Below are 27,667 nucleotides of genomic sequence, written 5' to 3'. Positions count from 1 at the left end.
CGTGCAAAATTATTCAGCCCCCTTAAGTTAATACTTTGTAGCGCCACCTTTTGCTGCGATTACAGCTGTAAGTCGCTTGGGGTATGTCTCTATCAGTTTTGCACATCGAGAGACTGAAATTTTTTCCCATTCCTCCTTGCAAAACAAAAGCTCATCCAGGAACTTGCTAGCTACAGCAAGACCACTGTAGCACCAGCAAAAGGTGGCGCTACAAAGTATTAACTTAAGGGGGCTGAATAATTTTGCACGCTCAATTTTTCAGTTTTTGATTTGTTAAAAAAGTTTGAAATATCCAATAAATGTAGTTCCACTTCATGATTGTGTCCCACTTGTTGTTGATTCTTCACAAAAAAATACAGTTTTATATCTTTATGTTTGAAGCCTGAAATGTGGCAAAAGGTCGCAAAGTTCAAGGGGGCCGAATACTTTCGCAAGGCACTGTAGGTAGAGGGGACAGAAGGTGCTACAGTGGTCTTGCTGTAGCTAGCAAGTTCCTGGATGAGCAGCTCACTGAAGGCTAGCTGTGAGATGGGGGGCTGTCCACAGCTCTTAGCCATTTACTTCTGGAGTACAGCAATGTACTCCAGAGCAATATCAATGTCAATGATATGACACAACAATGTCTTGTACCACTTCATGTTCTTGTGGAGAACATAATAGTAGCCTATCAGCTCATCTGACAGGTCCTCACCTCCCATGCTCTTGTTGTAGTCCTTCACAGCAGCTGGAATGGGGACATTTTTGGTGGTCCATGCCCCAGTAGCGCCCTTCACACGCCTGACGACGTGATCACTAATGAAGGATTTGTGGATAGTGGTGCACATGACCACCTCTCTGGTATCCATCCACTTCACAAAGAGTAGGCCATCCTCACAAATCCATCTCATGGTACCTCGATCAGCCCGCTTAGGCATGTCATTCACCCTGGTTTTCGGAAATCCTACTCTGTTGGTCCGAATGGTGCCACAGGCCCACATCTCCAGCTTCCTCAGGTCTGTGAACAGGGTAGGGCTTGTGTAGAAGTTGTCCACAAACAGTTTGTAGCCCTTCGCTAGCAGCTGAAAATCGAATAACTCTATAACGGAGTCATTGCAGTCCCTTACCGGTCACACAACTGCCATTTCCCTCATAGACAAAATTGCACGTGTATGCACACACAGACTCGGCCAAAACAAACAGTTTGTAACCCCATTTAGTTGGTTTGTTACGCATGTACTGTTTTAGGCCAATTCTGGCCTTTGAGGCTCCCATCCTCTCATCTATGGAAAGGTTCTGGGCGGGCTGAAAATAAGTCTTGCAGGCATCAACGATGTTGTGGTAGAGAGGTTTAATTTTGCAGAGCTTATCAAACCTTGCCGGGCCTCGCTTCTTCTCGTTGTCCTCATCAACTTTTGGGTGACTGATATGAAGCGCCCGTGAGATTGTCAGAAACCTTTTGCATGACATGACCGTGGTGGGCAAAGGCAGTTGATAGAGGGGTGCAGTTTTCCAGTAGTCCTTCAGTGTTTTTAGCTTTACAAGACCCATGTAAATGACCATAGAAAGGTAACAAAAAAGATCTGACATGGAAATGGGCTTCCATGTCTCTTTCTTGCCTGCCTGCTTCTTAGCTCCGTACCTATTTGTGTTCAATACCCGATTATTTTGTAATTTTTAATATACCCTTTATTTAACTAGGCAAGTCAGTTAAGAAAAAAATCTTATTTTCAATGACGGCCTAGGAACAGTGGGTTAACTGCCTGTTCAGGGGCAGAACGACAGATTTGTACCTTGTCAGCTCGGATTTGAACTTGCAACCTTTCAGTTACAACTGCAGAGGTGAAAAACAACTGAAAAAGTTGCATGGGGCTGTACTTGGAGGTCTTGTCCAGCTGAGGTCCTGGTGGCCTTTTTGGTCTGAATATTGGAGGTGGTGGGGCCACATTCTCCTCCAGCACAGAGTGCTAACGACCCTCCTCCGCTCTGCCAGCAGGTTCCACACTTCCCTTCCTCCGCTTCTTTGTCACCGACTTTGTCACCTCTAGATGGCCGGGCGGGTGTAGGTGTGGTGCCGGAGACAGCACGGGTCCGGCTGGATGAACCAGCTTCATTGGGGGATGGGCACCTTGGCAGTATGGGCTCACAATCAGAATCGCTGGGACTGTGAAATAAAGACACAGACACAGATTATATATAGAGTAGGGAACCCAATCACTATGGTGAGGAGCTGTTCCATTCCATGTTTAGATAAAATAAAATGTAAAAAATATCTAATATATACAGACACACAGACACACACCCACCCACAATGGAGAGCAATGTGTACTTTACACATTTCATTACTGATTATATTTTTGTATATGGCAAATAAAATAAAAATATCTCCAAAACAACTCAAATGAATAATATTTGATATTACTAATTTCAAACAACAGTACTCACCAATCCAACACTGCATCTTCTCCATACAAGAACATCTCCTCAGTTTGCAAGTCAAAAGTATTCTCACTGTCTGAATCATCTTGGAGTAATTCACTGTCACTTTCCCTATCAATTTCTTCAATAATATCGTGTAGATCTGTATATTTTGACTTTGTCTTTGATTTTACAGATTTACTTGCCATAATTCTTCTCTGAAAATGCTATCAAAACAATACTACTACTACTTTTGTCTTGTAATGATTTGTCTGCTGATCGATAATCACATGGTTTGCTTTCGTAGTAAAGCCTTTTTGAAATCTGACACGGTGGCTAGATTAACAAGAGGTTTAGCTTTCATTTGGTCTATTGCACTTCTGATTTTAATTAAAGTTAAATATTTATAATAATTACTTGCGTATAAACATTGCATATTTCTTCTCTGAAAATGCACTCAAAACAATACTGCTGCGCGTAACCAGTGTCGTTTCTTTGGCTATGCCGGATTAAGTGATATGACATGCTATTCTATAAAATAATTTCTCCGTAGTTAATATCACCTGATTGAGCTAATCATGTAAATGTAATTAACTAGAGAGTCGGGCACCACAAAATAATATTTATAGAGCTGTTATCTTCCGAATAAACTCTTAAAGACCTAGTAATATTTTACATCAATAGCCGTCAACATTAATCTTCATTTTACTTCAGTCTCATAATCTGAAAATTGTAAAAAGAACCCTGGCTAACAATTTGAATCAGCAATACAAAATTGCGTTTAATTATTTATTTACTAAATACCTAACTAATCACACAGAATTCACATACACACAATTAATCATAACTTGATTACAAATTACGTCATAAAGGAAAACGTCCCTAGCGGGCAGAACAGATATTGTTACACAAAAGAAAAGGGGCTGGGTTTGAGTGAAGGAGCGGGAAATCTGAGGAACAAAGGGAAGAAGCTGGGCTATTGTAAATACAGTATCTTATGCATTCTAAATTACCGCCCATTTGGAAAAGGAAAATACAATAAATAATTACTCTGAGCTGCGCTTCAGTAGGTTGGTGGTAGATGGAAGACCGTGTTGCCAAACCGAGTCCTCTGTCCTTTGAAGAATGTCTCTGGTGGTCACTTGGATAAGTTGTAGTAACCTCGTTGTGTGGTGGATGGGATACTCTGTCTGTTCCTTCCTAACCTGCGTTTGCAGCTGCGTTCGCTAACTCAACGGCTAGGAGGTATCACTTCTGTCATGAATAAGAGTTCAAAGTTCATACCATTCGCAACCAAAGCTCATGCTGATATTGGCTTTGTTCTGTAGATATTATCTGAACCATTCTGACATAGGACCGTCATCCTACCTCATCGGAACAGGAAGTTCTATTGTCATCAAGACTTTATATAGGAAGGGAGAAGAGGGCGTATTTGAAAAGTTTTATAGCCCATGTCCCTTCACAGAGGCGGGCCAATGAGTAAGCAGCCCTAACTTATGAAAACCCACATCTCACATTTTAGAAGCTAAAATCACATTTCATCCCATCACAAATCATTTCATATTCATTTAAATTGAACAAGAATTCCATGTGAATCCGATAACTCTGACTCTTTCCACTGTAGAGTTTATGTCATCTTATCATTGATGAGAATGTCTCAGATGACAACCGAAATGACATCATATTCATTAAGTACCACCGCATATGTTAAATTGTTGGGATTACCAGAATAGTTAATTCCCCCCCCCACCTACTGATGTTCCCAGAATCTCTATGTTAACCAAGGTTTTTTTTAAATGTAACCTCAGTAGGTTAGAAAGAGGAAAAAGGGGGGAGAGGTATTTATGACTGTCATAAACCTATCCCCCAGGCCAACGTCATGACACCAGCATGGCTGCTTCTGGTAGAATTTTCAATGGCAAATGGCTGTGTTTACGCTCGAGTTTCCCACAAAGGCTAGTCTTCCCGGATAGAACCATTACATATTGCCGTTTACCTCAGCTCATTGGCTATCTACCAAGCTAGATTTCAAGACGATCAGTGGTCATTGGTCCGAAATACAGTCAATCAACAAAGAACTGGTCATGTCATTGGTGTGCAATGAGGTCATAGTTTGGTGTGTTCAAATCAGTTCCTCTCGGTCAATATTTCCCGGGAAAAGAACCATGAAGTATGGCTGTGTTACTAATAAACAGAGGATTGCATTGAAACCAAACATGGTTTGATAAATGTCCATTTAAAGTGAGTAATTACATCGAATATTATGTCCAAAGTTGAAGGACACTGAATTCACTACACAAGCCGCTTACAAAATGTTTCATGTTAGGCTATAAAAATGGATTTTATCGAACAAAACGACAATTTATTGTTTCGTCGTGACCTTTAGTATTGTCAAAAGAAGAAGATCTTCAAAGGTAATTGATTAATTTTATTGCTATTTCTGAATTTCGTGACTAATCTACTTGGCTTGTAACTGTACGTAATGTTTTCTCTGCTGATCGATAATCGCATAGTTTGCTTTCGTAGTAAAGCCTTTTTGAATTCTGACATGGTGGCTAGATTAACAAGAGGTTTAGCTTTCATTTGGTCTATTGCACTTCTGATTTAATTAAAGTTAAATATTTATAATAATTACATTTCTGCAATTTTGTTGAAACGTTCCGCTAGCGGAACCCCTGACCAAGACAGGCTAGGAGACAGAACATGTCTCCTTCCTGAGAGGTATGACGGCTGCTTGGTCCTATGATGTTTATACTTGTGTGCTATTGTTTGTTCAGATGAACGTGGTACCTTCAGACGTTTGGAAGTTGCTACCACGGATGAATCAGATTTGTGGAGGTACACACATTTCTTTCTGAGGTCTTGGCTGATTTCTTTTGATTTTCCCATGATGTCAAGCAAAGAGGCACTGAGTTTGAAGGTTGGCCTTGAAATACATCCACAGGTACACCTCAATTTGACTCAAATGATGTCAATTAGCCTATCAGAAGCTTCTAAAGCCATGACATAATTTTCTGGAAATTTCCAAGCTGTTTAAAGGCACAGTCAACTTGGTGTAAGTAAACTTCTGACCCAGTGGAATTGTGACACAGTGAGTTATGAATGAAACAATCTGTCAGTAAACAATTGTTGGAAAAATTACTTGTGTCATGCACAAAGTAGATGTCCTAACCGATTTACCAAAACTATAGTTTGTTAACAAGAAATTTGTGGAGTGTTTGAAAAACAAATTTTAATGATTTTAACCTAAGTGTATGTAAACTTCCGACTTCAACTGTATGTGTAAATTCATCTGAAAATGGAGGTGGTGCTGGCAAATTGTCAAGTCAGTTAACATCTTATGGTATAGGGGACGCTTGCGTCCCACTCTGCCAAAAGCCAGGGAAAATGCAGCGCGGCAAATTCAAATAAATGATATAAAAATCAAACTTTCATTAAATACACATGTAAGATACTCAATTAAAGCTACACTCATTGTGAATCCAGCCAACATGTCAGATTTTAAAAAGGCTTTTCGGGCGAAAGCATAAGAAGCTTTTATCTGATGATAGCACAACAGTAAACAAAGAGGGTAGCATATTTCAACCCTGCTGGTGCTACACAAAACGCAGAAATAAAATATAAAACATGCCTTACCTTTGACGAGCTTCTGTTGTTGGCACTCCAATATGTCCCATAAACATCACAATTGGTCCTTTTGTTCGATTAATTCCGTCCATATATATCCAAAATGTCAATTTATTTGGCGTGTTTGATCCGGAAAAAAACAGCTACCAAAATGCGCAACGTCACTACAAAATATTTCAAAAGTTGCCTATAAACTTTGCCAAAATATTTCAAACTACTTTTGTAATACAACTTTAGGTATTTTTAAACGTTAATAATTGATCAAATTGAAGACGGGTCTATCTGTGTTCAATACAGGAACACAACAAACCAAGCTACTTTTCAAGTCTTGCGCAACTCTCAACAGTGTTACTCAGTTCCTAGATGACCGTACTTCTTCATTGCACAAATTAATAACCTCAACCAAATTCCAAAGACTGGTGACATCCAGTGGAAGCGGTAGGAACTGAAAACAAGTTCCTAAGAAATATTGTTTGCCAATGAGAACCCACTGAACAGACAGAGACCTAAAAAACAAAATCTGAACAGTTAGTCCTTGGGGTTTTGCCTGCTACATAATTTCTGTTACACTCACAGACATGATTCAAACAGTTTTAGAAACTTCTGAGTGTTTTCTATCCAAATCTACTAATAATATGCATATCTTATATTCTTGGCATGAGTAGCAGGAAGTTTAAATTGGGCACGCTATTTATCCAAAAGTTAAAATGTCGCCCCCTATACCTTAAGACGTTAAAAAGGTGGCAACCCTACTTTCCAATTCCAACCTAAATAAATACAATGAGACAGAAAGATCTACAGCATAATAAAGATACAGCTGGCAGTCATTAACACTTGTTTTATTCCAATAATAAATTGTAATATTAATGTACAATGAGATCAACATCAGACACTTTGGACTGTGAATCAGGCCTGACAACTTTTTATCCTTGGGAACAAAGCAGTGGAAAGGGGGATTAATAGCAAAAACATTATAGACAAGCAAAACACACCACCAACAAGGAAAGCAATCATATCACAACCCAACTGAACCAGACCAGACTTCTTAAAAAAAATAGGTCATAGTAGGGTTAAAGTTCACACAAAAAAACAAAGAAAAAAATATCAGAAATACTCCAAGCGATGAAAAACAGGTGAGAATACCACTGCCCACTTACAGCAGCAGGACAGAAAAAACAGCAGCATGCACAAAACAAAGCCTCCCAATTCACAACACCTAACACCCGTCTCTCATTCATTTTTAATGAGGTATAATAAGTTCCAGCAACAGAGCAGAAACCCGATCTTCGGTCCCACAGGGTGACTCCTTCAGATGATCTCACAAACACTACTCTCCTTTTAATCCCTTCTACTCTTTCTTTATACTGTGCCGAAAACCTGTTTGGTCTGAAGGTCTGGAGACAGTGCTGAATATTCACTACAGTACATGGCGAGGGCAACAGTGCAATCTCCAACTCTGTTTCTTAATGAGCGTTCAGTGCAAAAACCCATTGAAATCGTCATTCATGTTTAGAGGAGAAAAGCTTAGGGACTGTACTCATCTCAGAACCCAGAACCACATCTCCTTTGAACAGTCTGTCGCAAGAAAGGTTCACTAGTTGTATCCTAGAAATCACAGCCTTATTTAAAGATTCCATAAGCCCATGCAGTATAATAGAATGACAAATAGGCTTACCTTTGACCATGAGAGTCCCGGAGCTGCTTGCCACTCCAAACTGGTTTCTTGCCACACACGTGTAAAGGCCTGCATCTGGTCTGGTTGAATTCTGTATCCGGAGGTTTCCGTTATCCAGAATGGAAACCCTGCAAGCAGAAAAGGCAGAACGATTATGTAACAGATACATTTTTTTGTTCATTGCATTACCACAATTCTTTCCCACTTGTATTGCAGTCTGTGAATTTGTCAAAAAAATTTAAGTACACTTTTTGCATTGTTCGTCATGCATGGGCATAACTCGGAGAGAAAGGCAAGTAAGTCTAGCAGTGCAATATCTTCAGAAATGGTATATCAATAGCATTGGTTTGATTTGCTTCTTTCTATTCTAACAGGTGTTAGATAAACATACATTTGAAGTGGGAAGTTTACATACACCGTAGCCAAATACATTTAAACTCAGTTTTCACAACTCCTGACATTTAATCCTAGTAAAAATTCCATGTCTTAAGTCAGTTAGGATCACCACTTTATTTTAAGAATGTGAAATGTCAGAATAATAGTAGAGAGAATCATTTATTTCAGCTTTTATTTCTTTCAGCACATTCCCAGTGGGTCAGAAGTTTACATACACTCAATAAGTATTTAGTAGCATTGGCATTAAATTGTTTAACTTGGGTCAAACGTTTTGGGTAGCCTTCCGCAAGTTAACCTCTTGAACCTCTGGGGGCAGTATTTCATTTTTTGGATGAAAAACGTTCCCGTTTTAAACAAGATATTTTGTCACGAAAAGATGCTCGACTATGCATATAATTGACAGCTTTGGAAAGAAAACACTCTGAAGTTTCCAAAACTGCAAAGATATTATCTGTGAGTGCCACAGAACTGATGCTACAGGCGAAACCAAGGTTACATTTCAAACAAAAATGCCCCAGATTTTGGAGGCGCTGTGTTCCAATGTCTCCTTATATGGCTGTGAATGCGCAAGGAATGAGCCTACACTTTCTGTCGTTTCCCCAAGGTGTCTGCAGCATTGTGACATATTTGTAGGCATATCATTGGAAAATTGACCATAAGAGACTACATTTACCAGGTGTCCGCTCGGTGTCCTCCGTCGAAACTATTGCGTAATCTCCAGGTGCGTGCATTTTTCAATTTGGTTCAGAGGAGAAACCAAACTGCCTCGAGTGATTTATCATCGAATAGATATGTGAAAACACCTTGAGGATTGATTCTAAACAACGTTTGCCTTGTTTCTGTCGATATTATGGAGTTAATTTGGAAAAAAGTTTGCCGTTGTAATGACTGAATTTTCGGATTTTTTTCTCAGCCAAACGTGATGAACAAAACGCAGCGATTTCTCCTACACAAATAATATTTTTGGAAAAACTGAACATTTGCTATCTAACTGAGAGTCTCCTCATTGAAAAAATCCGAAGTTCTTCAAAGGTAAATGATTTTATTTGAATGCTTTTCTTGTTTTTGTGAAAATGTTGCCTGCTGAATGCTAGGCTTAATGCTATGCTAGCTATCAATAGTCTTACACAAATGCTTGTGTAGCTATGGTTGAAAAGCATTTTTTGAAAATCTGAGATGACAGTGTTGTTAACAAAAGGCTAAGCTTGTGAGCTAATATATTTATTTCATTTCATTTGCGATTTTCATGAATAGTTAACGTTGCGTTATGATAATGAGCTTGAGGCTATAATTACACTCCCGGATACGGGTTTGCTCGTCGCAACAGGTTAACAACAATAAATTGGGTGAATCTTCGCCCATTCCTCCTGACAGAGCTGGTGTAAATGAGTCAGGTTTGTAGGCCTCCTTGCTCTGTAAACTATCCTTCCAGACTCATAATAACTTCTTATGGCTGGGGGGCATTTATATCAGCTTTTATTTCTTTCATCACATTCCCAATGGGTGAGAAGTTTACATACACTGAAATAGTATTTGGTAGCATTGCCTTTAAATTGTTTAACTTGGGTCAAACATTTCGGGCAGCCTTTACATAAGCTTCCCACAATAAGTTGGGTGAATTTTGGCCCATTCCTCCTGACAGAACTGGTGCAACTGAGTCAGGTTTGTAGGCCTCCTTGCTCGCACACGCTTTTTCAGTTCTGCCCACACATTTTCTACAGGATTGAGGTCAGGGCTTTGTGATGGCCACTCCAATACCTTGACTTTGTCCTTAAGCTATTTTGCCACAACTTTGGAAGTATGCTTGGGGTCATTGTCCATTTGGAAGACCCGTTTTCGACCAAGCTTCAACTTCCTGACTGATGTCTTGAGATACTGCTTCAATATATTTACATAATTTTCCTTCCTCAAGATGCCATCTATTTTGTAAAGTGTACCAGTCCCTCCTGCAGCAAAGCACCCCCACATGATGCTGCCACCCCCGGGCTTCACGGTTGGGATGGTGTTCTTCAGCTTGCAAGTCTCCCTCTTTTTCCTTCAAACATAACAATGGTCATTATGGCCAAAAAGTTATATTTTTGTTTCATCTTTGTCCTCATGTGCAGTTGCAAACCGTAGTCTGGCTTTATTATGGCGGTTTTTGAGCAGTGGCTTCTTGCTGAGCGGACTTTCAGGTTATGTCCATATAGGACTTGTTTTACTGTGGATATAGATACTTTGTACCCGTTTCCTTCAACATCTTCACAAGGTCCTGTTGATGCTGTTGGGGTGGGTGCTGTTGATCTGTGATTGATTTGCACTTTTCGCACCAAAGTACATTAATCTCTAAGACACAGAATGTCTCTCCATCCTGAGCGGTATGATCTGTCTGTAAACAATTGTCTGTAAACAATTGTTGGAAAAATTACTTGTGTTATGCACAAAGTAGATGTCCTAACCCACTTGCCAAAACTACAGTTTGTTAACAAGAAATTTGTGGAGTGGTTAAAAAATGAGTTTTAATAACTCCCCCCTAAGTGTATGTAAACTTTCGACTTAAACTGCAAATATCTATATCATGCATTGACTGGAAATAACACAATTTAAATGTAAATATATAATCATTAAATATATCATAATTGTTCTCTCCGGCTGGAGCAGTCTACTATTTTGAATTAACCAATAAATTAAATCAAATCAATCAATCAATCATCAATAAACTCCCACTATTGGTCTTCTTGTATGTCTAGGTGTCACTCAAAGAAATGATCAAAACTACGAATAAGACAATCGAAATGTAACTATGGTGACTGAGAAAGTTCTCAAACATTTCTAATTGTGCTTTGTTCTTTTATAAGTGATAAAATGAGACAACGTGTTCAAACAGCTGATTTATGACTTCATATGACCGGAAGACACCCAGGAACTGGCCAACACTAGTCACTTTAAACAATGTCACTTTAAATAATGCCACTTTAATAATGTTTACATATCTTACATTACTCATATCACATGTATATACTGTATTTCATACCGTCTACTGCACCTCGTCTATGCCGCTCAGCCATCGCTCAATCATATACTTACATGTACACATTCTCATTCACCCCTTTAGATTTGTGTGTATTAGGTAGTTGTTGGGGAATTGTTATATTACTTGTTAGATATTACTGCACTGTCGGAACTAGAAGCACAAGCATTTCGCTACACTCGCATTAACATCTGATAACCATGTGAATGTGACCAATAAAATTTGATTTGAACAATCACTTCATATCTCTATGGCCTTTACACAATGGCCACTGGTACTACGAATGGTTAATGATTCTTAACCAAACTCCAGATTTTCCTAAATAAAAGGCAACAAAAATTAAATAGTGAACTTGGAAGCAGGGCAGTGTCGGAAAAATGGGAAGACCAATTTATTAAACTGTGGTGGATTCTAATTATCTGAAACTCTGCTGAATCTGCAGACTGTATATATATATAAAAAAACAGTCCCCTATTGTAAAGCAGACAAGAAAAATGGTATGTGGTCTTTGCATTGTGATCCGCTGTGTTTTATAAGAGACAGTGTAAATCATACTGTCATCCACAGCTCTGTGTAATAGCAGGTCATGTGTTAGAACTCTGGAAATTGCTCAGTGAGTGAAGCCTCTTTTCTAAGATGCTCTGATTACATGAGGTGAAATATGTTTTGAATTTGTGTTGATAAACACCACACTCAAATGTTTGTTTCAACCTATTTAAAGTAAAAAGGTTAAGGCAAGAAACAGTAAAATAACCTGTTTTGAATTTAGATAATACGTATCTTAATGACTGAATGTGTTTGACTCACCCTGACTACTTCACCTGACAAAGCACTTTAATTAAATGACCCACTATCTTGTTAATTTACTATAATCAAGTGAGAGAATCACTATCTGATCTATACCGCTCTATATTGGATAGGTGAAGAAGGACATACACATGACGAAAGTGAAAGTACTGCAGCAGTCACAGCATTACCATACAATGTATTTCATTCATACAGCACCTCATTGTTCAGTTGTAAGAACTGAACAATGAGGTTGCTAAAATTAGAAGTGTCTTAGTGGCTGGTCTAGGAAGATGCCCTGATCTTTGGATAGCTGTGTCAAGAAAAATAACAATTGTAGTGCACATCAACGTTGGTATAGTTCTGGTAAACAAAGAGACTGAGTAAATAGGGCAACAACACATTGTTTTAACTAGATCAAGCTCCGACCTGATTTAAGACTACATCTCCAGCACATGGCTCACAGTAATGCCTCATATAACTCAATACCTGCATTTGTGTGCTTGGCTCTATATATTTCCACAATCCCCGTATCCCATGGGACAAAGGGACAATAATATGACGAGTGCATATTATGAGAGACGCTCTGCAGAGAGAATACAAGTGGGACTATACACAAACACTATGCCTCATAGTATGCCTCTCTTACTGCAAGATACATCTCTTGACGGACTTTCTCCTCGGTCACACACTGAAATGTCTGTACACTGTGTCCTTACGGCTTGTTATCAGACTGACTCATTGACTGACATTACATGAATGGGAAAGGCATTATTAGTAGACCTTGAAGTTGGCTTTGAAGCTGGTGTTAGAGGAGCTGAGGTAAACTACAAGTCAAGTAAGGGAAGTCTTCCAGTAGTACTCCTCCTCTCCCTCGTGAATCAACCTCTAGATAACATGTCTGTCTGATCTGCCCACGGTCTCAGGAGAGCCTTCCTCCCTTCCCACCTTCCTCCCTGAATGAGAGGATGCTGCGGAGGAGGATGTATCAATAATTCACAGGTGAGATGAACACAAGTGCTACTCTTTTCATCTCAGCCTCACACAAAGTTAATGGCTGCCGTTATAAACCTTTCCGAAGAAGAGAGACAATTATTTCCAACAAGATGGGAAAACCCCCCCAAAACTACTCATGTTATAAAAACAATACAAACACAAATCCTGTATTGGGGAAGTAACAGGGAAAGAGACTGGACAGTGTTCATCTTTAATGTCCTGTAAGAAGATGAAAGACAAATAACATCAGTCGCAGAGAAACCATTGCTCCTACTACTGTTTATTGCAAATTGCCGGAAACTGTAACTATGGTCCAAAGTAAAAATAACAACGCTTCTTTTCTGACATTCTCTTTGAGACATCACGGCTACGACTGAAGACTAAATTACGGTCCGTGAGACAGAAGCTTTCAGCTGACAGTACTTGTAAAACAAGCTTTGTTTTTACTACCTACTAATTCAAGGACATTTGACATTTCCATTTGTGTCATTTAGCAGACGCTCTTATCCAGAGCGAATTACAGAGGCAGTTAAGTGCCTTGCTCAAGGGCACCGGCAGATTTTTCATCTAGTCGGACACAAGGTCTTTGATTTTAGACAAACAGCAATTTGATGTGGACAATTGTCTGTACTGTAAAAAAAATTATGTTTTACTGAAAAGCACAGATGTAGTAAGTGCTAGAATGCTAGATGTGTGTTGGATGATTTCATGACAAAACCATTTATCAGAAATTATTAAAAATGGTGGCAGCACTACACTGAAATGAAGAGAGTGTTTCATGTTGGGTTTGATGCACACAAACAGTTAGAATTGCTGATGATGTCAATATTGGCATAACAGAAATACAACGATTTACCCGAATGTCCTAATAGGTGCATATATGAAGGTAGCATTGGTAAACACCACCATTCACAAATATACAAACACACCCTCGCCATCTCAGAGCCTGATTGAACAGGTGACTGCATGGTCTCTGTGTGCTCTTCATTCGCAGAGTAAATAAAACAGGACTGTAAAAATTGGGGTTAAGATTCTATCAGTAGAATTACTCAGCCATGAGGCCATGTGAAAAAAGGCTTCACAAAATAATGAACCTCAGCTAAGGTGCGTTACACTCTGTGTGTATTGCATCTCTACAATCACTCCTCTAATACTCATTTCTCCCCATCTGGTTTAGTCCAACCACCACTCGCGCCATGCAATTTCCAAACACAAGCCTCATCCACCATTCATCCGGCACATTAAATAGTATTTCAGGGCATGGGTTTCACTGTGTCTGCCACTATAGCTGTGTGCACCCTGTATTTAGTTTACAGATAAGGAGAGATATGCATTAAAGAATGTTGCTTGTCCTGGTCCACGCTGACCTACCTGCAGGTGGTGTTGGTAATCATGATTGTATCAAAGCGTCAGTGGTAGTAACACTGCTCCAGGGGAGAATAGGAAAGGCTCGGATGAGGTGTCTACAGGGGCAAAGGCTAGGTCACCCTATCCTCTGAACGGGACAAAAGGTTGGACCCAACTCTGAAGTGTACGGAGGGAAAAGTCTGACATCCCAAGATAAAACGGACAGTGTGTCTCTCCCCAGGTTCCCCACAGAGCTCTGTGTTTGAGAGGAATGGCCTTGGCAGACACTTAAATCAAGTCAAACTGCACAGATTTGACAAAGCAAAACCACAGCTGGAGTGTATGGTGCAGAATGCACTATGTAGTTCATCTGAATGGGGAAGGTTCTGAGAAGTCTATTTTCACAGTTCCATCAAGACAAATCCGGAGTGCGTTCCACTGCTTCCCATGTTGTCAACCCCAAGGTTAACAGGCATTACAGTCCACAATAATATGTGTGACAATGAGGTGTTTTTTTATCACTTAGACAACAAACCAATTGCCTGATGTTGCTAAAATAGGGACACCTGGGCATTTACCTGGGACAATTCTCCAATAGCACTGTAATTGATATAGATGTTTGACTTACGCAGGATTGTCCCAATACCTTTTAGCTTGTCACATGCATTCATAGTTCTACCAAATTATTCAGGAATTAATGTTACGATAGAAAGTGAACTCGAACGTGTAACGGTTTTCGTCCTCCTCTTCTGTGGAGGAGTAGGAAGGATCGGACCAATACGCAGCGTGGTAAGTGTTCGTCATATTTTTTATCAAAACTGACCACTACACAAACTGAAAACAAACAGTTCTGTGTGGAAGACACAGAAAACAATCACCCACAACCAAAATGGGGAAAACAGGCTACCTTAGTATGATTCTTAATCAGAGACAACGATCGACAGCTGCCTCTGATTGAGAACCACACCAGGCCAAACACAGAAATACAACATAGAAAAAAGAACAGACTACCTACCCCAACTAATACAAAGACGTAATAAAGGAACTAAGGTCAGAACGTGACAGAACGTCACTCAAACTTCAAAGCCTACACATTTCTTAAATAGAAGAAAGTTGGAATTGTTGTTCACCAAATGCACTACTTATCAACAATAATGATGTGATGAACAGAGCAGTACGTCATGAAGAGTGACGCTGAGAATAACAGCCATGAATAAAACACAATGCTTGGAAGTGCCTCAAGCCACTGTTAAAAGGCCTACCCTATAGAGATCCTTTGCCTACGTCAATCAGAGTAGAATAACAGTATGAGGAGTGCATCTGGAGCCAGGGTTACACAGAGCTCTAGCTGAGTGTACACGTCTGACAGAAGGAAGAAGTATGATTGACAGTAAGTAAGGACTCATTCCCCTTGACACAGTACAGATGACTTACCCTGCAACTAGCAGAATGCACTGAGTGGGTTCTTTTGATTTTTTCAGTTACATTAAAATGGAGGAAGAAAGAAAGAGTGAGAGTTGCAGGCTATACGTTAAATTACATTTCATTTCAGTTTTCACTGGGTTGACCCTTGTCTCCAGGGTACTCTGTAGCATTAAGGTTTCCATGGAAATACACAGCTTTCTGAAACACAGCCAGGGGACAGTGGTGTTAGCTTGAAAAGGAAGCAATAATCGCTACTTTGTGAAACAAATACACTGCAGTGCCAAACGCTCCCTCTGACACCACCTTCACATAAAAAGAGACATGACAAGTGATTCCACATGGAGCTGACAAACACATTTTCATGGCTAATGCAACCTAGTCCTGCTATAGTAACATGCCATAATTCATAGGCCTTTCTAAGATAATACTTTTATACGTTTTGGTATAATCATTGACAATAATTGTTTTAAACTATGCCAGCTAGAACATATACCTTATACCAAAAGCATGGGAAATCACACACTTTATAGTCAAACTCTACAGAAGAGAAGTACACAAGAAAAACTTTCTTCTACAGCACATACTGTCCCCGGGCATAAAGTCTGTTTACTTGTTATCAGCCCCCTCCTCATAATGAAACTATACCAATGCAATCTGAATGCAAACACTGGGAAAAAAAACACTTTCTAAGGAATTAGTGTGTGTTGGAATTAAACGCTGTGCAGAGCGCACTGCTTATTACAGGTAGCTGTCTTAATCAAACCTCCTGATTTAGATTGTCTTAATTCCCGGCTGTGGAACAGGAGAACAGGATGGGATTGTGTGTGTAATTGCATTGAAAGGAGAGGAGTGTATATCTGTCTGGTCCACAGAGGGCCATGTGGATGTGCTGCTACAGCTACATGATCCTTCCTCTAATCACAAATTGCCCTCAGAGTTTATTTCCTTCCACTGATATTCATCTCCTCCTCATGCGCTGGCTGAGGTATCCTTCAGGAATTAAAGAGCACTCACACACATGTTCCAAAGAAATTGTCGGAGGAACCAAGATGGATTACTTGTGCTGTGCTGGCGGATTCTCTCTTTGAAAAATGATATCAGCAGCAGTCTCTCCCAGATAAAAAAAATAATCCCAGAGAGGAGAACATAGGACGTAGACAGGTAAAGAGGGTTTTGACCTAATCTCAGCAAACATCTTTAAATTCACTTTTGCTCCAGGTCGAGATTTATTTGGGTTAAGCCGATCAACTATTTTTGCTTGAGCTTGTTTTTACAAGCCTTACAAGAAAGGGAACAAGAGTTCCGCTAACTAGATATGGTATAGTTGGTTGAACCAGTGCAAATGATCAGAAAGAGCTTGATCATTAAGGGTCAAATCAAATAACTGAAGTATGCGAGTGCACCTCATGTTTATACATACACCTTTCACTGACATCAATGAACATGATAAGCTAATAAAAAATAGTTAATCAATTTTTATGCTCATTATAATAGTCTGTAAATATGAAATCATCCGTGATCAATTTGATGTGCGTCTTATTAATTGACTTTTTGGCAAATGAAATCATCAATACACATGAATCCTCTACACACTAGCACTGTACATCTTGATAGATCAAGCAAAGGTCAGCTGTTAAAATGATTTAAGACACATTTAAGCAGTGATAAAAGCCACAACATAATTTAGGGGAAAATCAAGGCTGTACAGGGGACAGTATGTGTGTGTTAGATTTGTGGGTGTGTGTCTGTGTTTGCATGTGCTCCTGTCAGTGTGTCCATGCATGTGTGTGTGTGTGCAATTGAACATGTTTGTTTGTGCTTGTGTGTGTACTCCGGTAGAGCGGTAATCCTATGCCTGTTCTCGTCCTCAGGTGGGAGGGCCATTCCCCTTCATGTGACATTCCCAGCCCTGCCAACACCAGACTGCCTCTGAAGAGGGAGGCTAACACTAAATGAGCATGAGCATCATCAGCTGCCCACACAACCTATCAAGTGGTGTGTCTCCCTTCAAAGTGAGATACAGTTCCTTGGCTGCAGAACCTCTCAATATTTCGCTCGGAACATGGCGTGGTGCAGACACCTCCACAGAGCTCCAGATCTCCACTTTATCCAAGCAGATGTTCAATTAGAATCAATCAAGGACACTTAATCATGTCTGAGAAATGACTGAGTGCAGAATCGTTGATACTAAGTCAATGTAAGTAAATGCATCGCAAGCTTCCTCAGCGGATGCTAATAAAAATGTGCTGATACTTGTTCCACGTTTGGTTTCCTTCCTGACATTGATTCATTCTGGAATGTGTCTGGCATAGCAGATGGGGTGTGTGAATTGGAGTTCACTCTGGCAGACATCATTTATGCGAGAGACATCTCCATGTCCTCTTTCTTTGTAGGTAGAGATATCATAAGCATGGCTACATCTGAGGCCATCTCACTCCCGTCCTTGTCTCCCTCAATACGACGGAGTCAACACCCTGATGCAGAAATTCCTGCTGTGCCTTACTTCCACCACTCAACCCATTATCCACTCTACAGGGATGTAGGGAGTATATTTGCAAGTAGAGCCCATTGTATGTTAAACACCCCCAGCCAGGCATCAAAGCCTGACAGCCATCAATTACGTGACAAAGTAAGAGTGGGAGGAAACAACTAACTCAGACCAAGTCCTAAGACAGACGAATCACAACGCACTTCTTTAAAGTGAACAGAGCATTCAATATGACTTTGTTCTATACAGTCGGTAGGTAGAATAATTACATCTGGCCTTTTATTTAAAAGCCCAAGGGCTATATACAGTATAATAAAGGTCAATGTTATAAGAATAGATTTAAAGTGAGGCTAATTTATAAAAGAAGATGTCATGCAGAGAAGACCTTGAAAGTTAACTTCATTTACTGTATCATTATTCCTTAATTTGATAAACCTGTCGTGTGTTATTCTTAACTGGCACTAACCTCCTTCCGTACACAACATCAAAACTAATACAGAGCCACAGAACAGATCTCACCATGGCAATAAAACCCCTGTGGTTCAAAGCCAATGTGTTACAGCATCGGAGCACACCAAAGCACGCTGGTTCAGTATATCTGTACCACCAAAACATCTGATGTGTCCACTCGTATATCAGTCCACAAACTGTTGACACAAAGTTGGAATCATCTAGAATGTCATTGTATCCTGTAGCTTTAAGATTCCTCTTTACTGGAACTAAGGGGCCTAGCCTAAACCATGAAAAACATCCCCAGACCATTATTCCTCATTACAGTTGGCACTGTGCATTGGGGCAGGTAGCGTTCTCCTGGCCTACGCCAAACCCAGATTAGTCCGTTGGACTGCCAGATGCAGAAGCGTGATTCATCACTCCAGAGAACGCATTTCCAATGCTACAGAGTCCAATGACGGCAAGCTTTACACCACTCCAGCCGACGCTTGGCATTGAGCATGGTGATCTTAGGCTTGTGTGCTGCTGCTCGGCCATGAAAACCCATTTCATGAAGCTTCTGATGAACAGTTATTGTGCTCACGTTGCTTCCAGAGGCAGTTTGGAACTTTGTAGTGGGTTGTAGTGAGCGAGCCTACAAGACGAGCTAAACGCCTCTTATGCAAGTCAAGCAACACTGAAGCATGCAGGAGAGCACCAGCTGTTCCGAACGACTGTGTGATAGTGCTCTCAGTAGAGGACCAACTGGCAAGTGTCTTCACTGACATTTTCAACCTCTCCCTGACCGAGTCTGCAATAACTACAATACCTCCCACCATAGTCCCTGTGCTCAAGGAAGCGAAGGTAACCTGCCTAAATGATTACCGGCCGTAGCACTCACGTCGGTAGCCATGAAGTGCTTTCAAATGCTGGTCATGGCTCACATTAGCAGCATCATACCAGATACCCACTCCAATTCTCATACCGCCCAAATAGATCCACAAGTGACACAATCTCAATCACACTGCTCTTTCCCACCTGTACAAAAATAACACCTATGTGAGAATGCTGTTCATTGACTACAGCTCAGCGTTCAACACCAGAATGCCCACAAAGCTCATCACTAAGCTAAGGACCCTTTGGGGCGGCAACGTAGCCTAGTGGTTAGAGTGTTGGACTATCCCCGAGCTGACAAGGTACAAACCCACTGTTCCTAGGCCATCATTGAAAATAAGAATTTGTTCTTATTAACTGACTTGCCGAGTTAAATAAAGGTAAAATATATATATATTTTTTTAAATCCTGGACTTCCTGATGGGCCACCCCCACGTGGTAAGGGTAGGCAACAACATGTCTACCACGCTAATCCTCAACACTGGGGCCCCTTAGGGGTGCGTGCTCAGTCCCCTCCTGTACTCCCTGTTCACCCACGACTGCGTGGTCAAATACGACTCCAACACCATCATTAAGTTTGCTGACGACACAACACTGGTTTTCGGTGCCAGAGGAAGGCCCCAAAAATTGTCAAGACTCCAGTGACCCAAGTCATAGACTGTTCTCTCTGCTACCGCATGGCAAGCGGTACCGAAGCGCCAAGTCTATGACAAAAAAAGGCTCCTTAAGTTAACAGCTTCTACCCCTAAGCCATAAGACTGTTGAACAATTAATTAAATGGCCACCCAGACAATTTACGTTGTCAACCCCCACCCCTCTTTGTTTTTACACTGCTGCTACTCGCTGTTTATTATCTATGCATAGTCACTTTACCCTTACCTACATGAACAAAATACCTCGACTAACCTGTCGGTACTGGTACCCCCTGTATATAGCATCGTTATTGTTATTTTATTGTGTTACATTTTATTATTTTCTACTCTAGTTAATTTGGTAAATATTTTCTTAACTCTTTCTTGAACTGCATTGGTGGTTAAAGGCTTGTAAGTACGCATTTCACGGTAAGGTCTACACCTGTTGTATTCGGCGCATGTGACAAATAAAGTTTGATTTGATTTGCAGGACGCACTACACGCTTTAGCACTCAGCGGCCCCATTCTGTGAGCTTTTGTGGCCTACCACTTTGCGGCTGAGCCGTTGTTGCTCCTAGATGTTTCCACTTCACAATAACAACACTTACAGTTGACAGGGGCAGCTCTAGCAGGGCAGAAATTTGACATACTGACATGTTGGGAAGGTTGGCCTCCAATGACAGCGCCATGTTGAAAGTTACTGAGCTGTACAGCAAATGTTTGTCTATGGAGATTGCATGGCTGTGCGCAAAATTTTATACACCTGTCAGCAACAGGTGTGGCTGAAATAGCCCGAATCCACTAATTTGAAGGGGTGTCCACATACTTTTGTATACAGTATATAGTGTATTTGTTCGAGTGCCCCTGTCGCATAAGATAACTCCAAACAGGCCTTTGAAAGACTGCCTTTAATTCAGAGAGAAGAGACAAGGGGAAAACAGAATGCCAGCGGGCGGGCAGGCAGGCAGGCAGACGGTGGCCACTCATTCAGAGACAGTTGATTGTGTGGGTCTGGTGTGAGTGGCCAAAAATGTTTTTTCTCTCTCTTCCAATCCAGTGGTGACATATTGAAATGGGATATTTTTATACAGCGGTCCATTGCCTGACACGGCCCACTTATACACTCATCGGCAAGACCCTTCTCTGCGTTCTCAGCTGCTTTGTTCCAGCTGATGTCATCTAAACCGGGTCCCTGCAGGGTTGTCTGGGAGAGATAAGACCCCCCCCCCCCCCCCCAACACCCACCTCTGCTGGTTTCCTGCAGAAAAAAGGGTTGCTGCTAAGAAGATGGATTACCCAGCTGGTGACACTGGCTCCCCTCCCTCTAAAGCCACAGTGGAGCACTAACACAATTAAGCCAATTAATTTTGAACAACAAGGGGTTTTCAACCCCCACCCCTTGATTATGCATGCTCCTGAGCAAGTGTCCCACCACATTCTGCTCACACCTTATTTAGACAAAACAATGTGATTATTAATTATTCTCAAGTGCAGTAATTGTGCAAATGGTATAGTTGACCAGGGACAGACAAAGCAAGGCAGTGGTGGTCCACTCGATTACATGGTGATATGTCGTGAATTTTTGAGAGAGAGAGAGAGAGAGAGAGAGATTTCTATTGCTGTTCATTTTTCTATTGCTTATTTCACTTTTGTTAATTATCTATTTCAAACATATGTTTCCCATGCCAATAAAGCCCTTAAATCTTAAATTGAAATTGGAGAGAGAGAGTGTGTAATGTATAATGTTCTCATAACACAAAAACTGTGCAGTTGTGCTGATGAAAATACAATGTTTTATTGTATAAAATATTTGCCTGATGTTGCAATAGCGTTCCCCGAACATATGTCTGATCTTTAAAGGTTCCCATAATGCTTTATTGGTTTTTGGGAACATTCTGATGATAACATTGTGGGGACATCACAAAAGGTAAACTGTCCAGTTGTGCAGATGATTAAACCATTTAATTTAGTGTACATTCACCTTCACTTACAAGATCGTTTTCAGAAAATGTTTTTTTTATTTATTATGTTCATAAAACATTTCTTTAACCTCTCTAGGGTAGGGGGCAGCATTCGGAATTTTGGATGAAAAGCATGCCGGAATTAAACCGCCTGCTACTCGGGCTCAGAAGATATAATATGCATATAACTGGTAGATTTGGATAGAAAACACTTTAAAGTTTCCAAAACTATTAAAATGTGAGTATAACAGTGTCTGTGAGTATAACAGAACTGATTTGGCAGGAGAAAACCTGAGAGAAATCCATTCAGGAAGTATTTTTTTTGTTGGTTTTGTGGTTCTCTCTTCAATGCCATTACAGTTTCCATTGACTTATGACTCAATTTGCAGTTCCTATGCCTTCCACTAGATGTCATCAGTCTTTAGAAATTGTTTCAGGCTTGTATTCTTATAAATGAGGGAAGACCAGTCTGAATGAGTGGACCCTGACGTGTAACAGAGCTTTTTCATGCCCAATCCCGAGAGAGTGCATTTCTTGTTTACCTTTTATATTGACAACGTTATTGTCCGGTTGAAATATTATAGATCATTTAGGCTAAAAATAGCCTGAGCATTGAATATAAACATTATTTGACATGTTTCTCTGAACTTTACGGATACAATTTAGATTTTTTTGTCTGCCTGTTTTGACTGCGTTAGAGCCTGTGGATTACTGAAGCAAACGCGTGAACAAAACTGGGGTTTTTGGATATAAAGAGACTTTATTGAACAAAAGGAACATTTATTGAGTAAATTAATGTCTTCTGAGTGCCACCATATGAAGATCAAAGGTAAGGGATTCATTTTATCTCAATTTCTGAGTTTTGTAACGCTTCTGCTTGGCTGGTTACTGTTTGTAATAATTTGTCAACTGGGCTACGTTCTTCGCTAGGTATGTTCTGGGCTAGGTATGCTTTCTCCAAAAAGCATTTTATAAATCTGACACCGTGGTTGGATTAACAAGAAGTTCATCTTTAAACCTATGTAAAATATGTTATGTTTTCTGAATTTTTATAATGAGCATTTCTGTATTTGAATTTGGCGCTCTGCAATCTCACTGGATGTTGGCCAGATGGGACGCTAGCATCCCACATACCATAGAGAGGTTAAGTTGTGGGAACATTGTGGGGATATGACAAGAGCTAATTTACAAAAACACAAAAACTGTCCAGTTGTGCTGACATGCAGATAATGTTTCTATCAGGGTGCACAAAACATTGCTTTGATGGTGCAAGAATGTTGACAGAACAGTCTTTGAGTTCTTTAAAGAATCCCAGAACATAAAATTAGGTTGTGGGAACAGTGTGGGTACATTGCAAGAGATATGTTCCCAAAGCACAAAATATGCTCAGTTGTGATGATATTCATACAGCGTTTAAGTTAGGTTGAACAGAATATTCCCTTAATGTTGTAAGAATGTTTACAGAACACCTGGTCTAAGTTCTTTAAAGGTTCCCAGAACATTTACATTTTGGGAGTTGTCTGGGATGTTGCAAGAATATTCTTGTGATATTCACATATTGTACTTAAGAGGTTGTGCATAACATTCCCACAATGTAGCACAATTTCCAAGTCAGTTTTCATAGTGGTTTAATTCTTAATTTCTTAACTAACTCATCAACATGCTTTTTAAAGTATATGTTTTTTTCAGCAATCCAGATGCCCAGATAGTTATAGGCAAGGACACCAATCAATGAGGGCCCAATCCAAAGTATGTAGGCATAAATCATCAGATACATTTTTAAGTGATTTGGAAAATAACATACACTTGTTACATACACTTGCATTAAGTACTAATTTCAGTTCAACAAAGGCTTTCTGCAGGGCATTAAAGTCAGACTGAAGCACTGACAGAGCCCGGCAGCACTGACAGAGCACTGACAGAGCCTGGTCAGCTGTGGAGGAAATAGCATCTTTCTTTTTTTTACAGATAAACCAATATTGTTCATGTAAATAGTGAAATGAACCAGACCAAGAATCCATCCCTGTGGGACACCCTTTGTTATGTCCAGAAAACCTGATTTAACATCATCAGTAAATACACACTGTGTTTGGGTCATTTAGACCATAATTTAAAACCAAAGAAGTAGTGGAGATGGTGCTATGACGTGTTCTGAAACTTGACTGGTGTCCATTTAGAATACATTCCGTAGTTAAATGTATTAAATGTATATAATCGGCTACAGAGTCCATTTTTCTAGCCATGGCCCAGACCTGATTTCTTATCATAACAAGATCTGAGATTATTTTTTACTCTAAGGCATTTAAAGGGAGCGTGTTTGTCTGCCCCAAAAAATCTTTATATGGTTGTGTTTGTATGATTTAATTTTTGTTTAAATGTCCTATGAATTAAATTAAATGATTGTCTTTATCACTTTTTTAGTGGGCCTACAATACAATCCTCAGATGTGAATGAGCATTAAATATGGAGAGAAACATAGTGGGGGATGTATTCCAATCTGCATTATGCTTTAAGGAACTAGAAATGTGCATGCTGAAAATGTTGGGGTACTATTATGTAAACTTAAATACACCATTTTCTAAATGTTCTTGAAATGTTCTGTGGACCTCCAAGTCAAGGTAAAATGTATATTGTGTGAACCTCAATGGAATGGTATGTTAAAATAGTATTCTTCTATAGGAACAGATCCTGTCTTTCGTTAAATAGCAGAAATCAAATAATTCAGTCAACATTCAATCCGGTTATCGACTGCCACTGCATTGAAGCCATTGGACACAGTTTATCAAAACGCTTTGCACTTTATTACAGCCGATAGGTTCAGGACATACCATTGCACATTGTATCAGAATGTGGGCTGGCCCTCCTTGAAGTCTCGTAGATTGATGGATTGCTTTTCATGTATTATGTAATTGATGTGTATATAGATATGTATAGTGTAATTGATGTGTATATAGATATGTATAGTGTAACTTATGTGTATATAGATATGTATTATGTAATTGTTGTTTATTGGTGTGTTCATGCAGGGCCTCTCTGCGAACGAGACTGATCTCAGCATGACTTCATGCTTCAATAAAGGTAAAAAATGAATCAAAATAAATATTAACAATCTGCACGTGGGGTTGGAACCTGCAATCTTCAGCCAGATCATTAACGTTCTGCACCACAAGGGTACAGCTGTGGTATTGCAGTTTTTCAGTCTATGTACATAGGGTAATATGGTCAATCAGGACACAGAACACAGTTTCTGAGTTATTAAAATGCTATGTATCTTCATTTTTCAGAATGTGTAGTGCATGCATTTGTTTGTGTTTCGATTGAAATTGAGAAAGGGTCAAATTGTTTCAGATTTAGTTTGAAGGTTATGAGTCCATATTTAAGAAGCATGCGATTACACAAGAACACAACTTATTTAAATTAAAATGTATAAATATCGACCCAACTTAAATAACATTTCATAAGTCTTTCAACATGTGATGAATTTTTTTTTTTAAATCATAAAATGCAGTGTTACAAGTATAATACAAATTTGGTGGTGGCTTATATTTGTCCTATTTCACACATGTACAAGTGTGTATTATATGCATGTGGACTCAAACTGGTGACATTTCGGTTACTGGCCCAATGCTCTAAAAACTAGTTTACCTACCAGAAATTCTGGTTGGAGGATTTCGGATGTCCTGCTTATTGCCTCCTGATTCTGGGAATCTTCCGAATTCTGCAACCCTAGTCCTAATTAATCATTTATTTCCCTATCTATATAGATTGGAAACAAATGCGTAATACCACAGCTGTCCCCTGGTGGCACAGAGGCTTACTGAGTTGGCTGAAGATTGCAGATTGTCAACATATAAAGTGTGAAAAATATGGATGTTTGTATGATTAATTGCTACTCAAATGTCCTCTGAATGAAATGAAATGCAAGGTTTGTCTACATCATATTGTAGTGGGTCTACAATATAATCCTCAAATGTGAATTGTTAATAAATCTGGAGAAGAATACAAAAGGCACATATTCCGATATGCTTTAAATAACCAGAAATGTGCATGCTGAGAATATTGTAGTAACCTTAGGTCAAACTTAAATATAAAGCATGAAACCCCCCCGAGAATCTGACTGCCGATAGGGTACAGTACTTATCACAGAAGGAGGTCGTTCCTTCTCTCGCTAGAACAAAGGGTGTGCGTACCTGTAGAACGCAATGCTCGGCAACTTGACTTTGAGTCAATCAGAGAGGATGAACCTCCAAGTGGGGGAGCCGACAGGAGTGACAAGAAAATGGAAGAAAGAGGGCACTTTTCCCGATCTAATCCACCCTTTGCATCACAATTGTTCTAACTAAAACAATAAAGCTGCATAATAAATATTTTTTTCTAGAGCAATTCTTTACATATTTTATATCTTTCTAATGAGTTGTGCTTGAAGGATGTTTTTGTTAGGTTTGATAATGTGCACTAGCTTATTAGTAAGCTAGCTAGCTAACGTTAGCTTGCTAACTGATCAAGGCAGTCACACACACCCTATTCGTTTGATATGAAACAAATAGGGTGGTAAGTGCAACACAAGGCACACAACACAAATGCTTTACCAAGCTGGCCATCTGGCCACTGTGGCTAATAACATTATATTTCAATCACAATGGATTTGTTTCCATGAAACAGCTGCCTGTAGCTGGCTTCCGCGAGTCAATGCAGTGTATTTACATTTACATTACCTAGCTAGTACAACAGCTAGCGAATGATGCTAACCATTTAGGTAATGTTAGCCAGCTTGCAAAAAAGTATCTATGGGCTGTATGTGATTATGGAGAGTGAATTCAATGTTTTCCTTTTCATCTTGCTAGCTAGTTAGCTGTGGTCATCTGGCTAGTAGTACCATTAGCGCAGCTAGTTAGCCAACATTGACTAGGCCATAAAGAAACACACACACATGCATTACCAAACAATGTTACTGCCACCTTCCTGTATTTTAACAAGGCTGAGTGGCTGATAACATCAAGGTCTTTGCTGTGGGATCACAAAAGAGATTGACTGGTGACACTCTGTTCAGAGGTGCTAAGTACTGTTGGCAGGCAAATGTTTGACAATCCTACTGGTGTGTCTGACCTTCAACATTTTCAAAATGTTCTTGAAATATTCTGAGGACCTCCAAGACACGGTATAATTTATATTGGGTGAACATCAATGGAATATGATGTTGAACTTAAAATAAATATGCTGTGAACGCAATAAAAACAATATTTAGGGGAAATTGTGGAACATTGTGCAAAATTGTGGGAATGTTCGGTGCAACCTCTTAAGTACAATATGTGAATATCACAAGAATATTCATGCAACATTCCAGACAATTTTCATAACTTAATTAAATGTTCTGGGAACCTTTAACGAACTTTGAATGTTGACAAAAACACCTAGTCTAAGGGAATGTCCTGTGCAACCAAACTTTATCATTGTATGAATGTCATCACAACTGAGCATATTTTGTGCTTGTAAACTCTTGTAATGTAACCGCACTGTTACCACAACCTAATTAAATGTTCTGGGAACCTTTAAAGAACTCAGAAAGGCTGTGCTGTCAACATTCTTGCAACATCAAAGGAACAT

The 27,667-nt window shown here is 39.8% G+C and overlaps 1 protein-coding gene across 4 annotated transcripts in view; it reads right to left on the bottom strand.

The window, feature by feature from the left end:
• Nucleotides 1-27,667, bottom strand: part of LOC110494608 (contactin-4) — a 215,710-nt gene that overhangs the window by 24,853 nt on the left and 163,190 nt on the right. For all 4 annotated transcript variants that reach the window (XM_021569831.3, XM_021569833.3, XM_021569832.3 and 1 more), the window contains exon 12: nt 7,697-7,824. In XM_021569831.3, the coding sequence (XP_021425506.3) occupies nt 7,697-7,824 (128 nt within the window). The remainder of the gene's footprint in view (nt 1-7,696; nt 7,825-27,667) is intronic.

The sequence above is a fragment of the Oncorhynchus mykiss genome, chromosome 17 (genome assembly GCF_057628025.1).
Source record: "Oncorhynchus mykiss isolate SJ-2025 chromosome 17, ASM5762802v1, whole genome shotgun sequence".
In the NCBI taxonomy this organism is placed as follows: Eukaryota; Metazoa; Chordata; class Actinopteri; order Salmoniformes; family Salmonidae; genus Oncorhynchus; species Oncorhynchus mykiss.
This window is presented reverse-complemented; position numbering and strand designations above follow the sequence as displayed.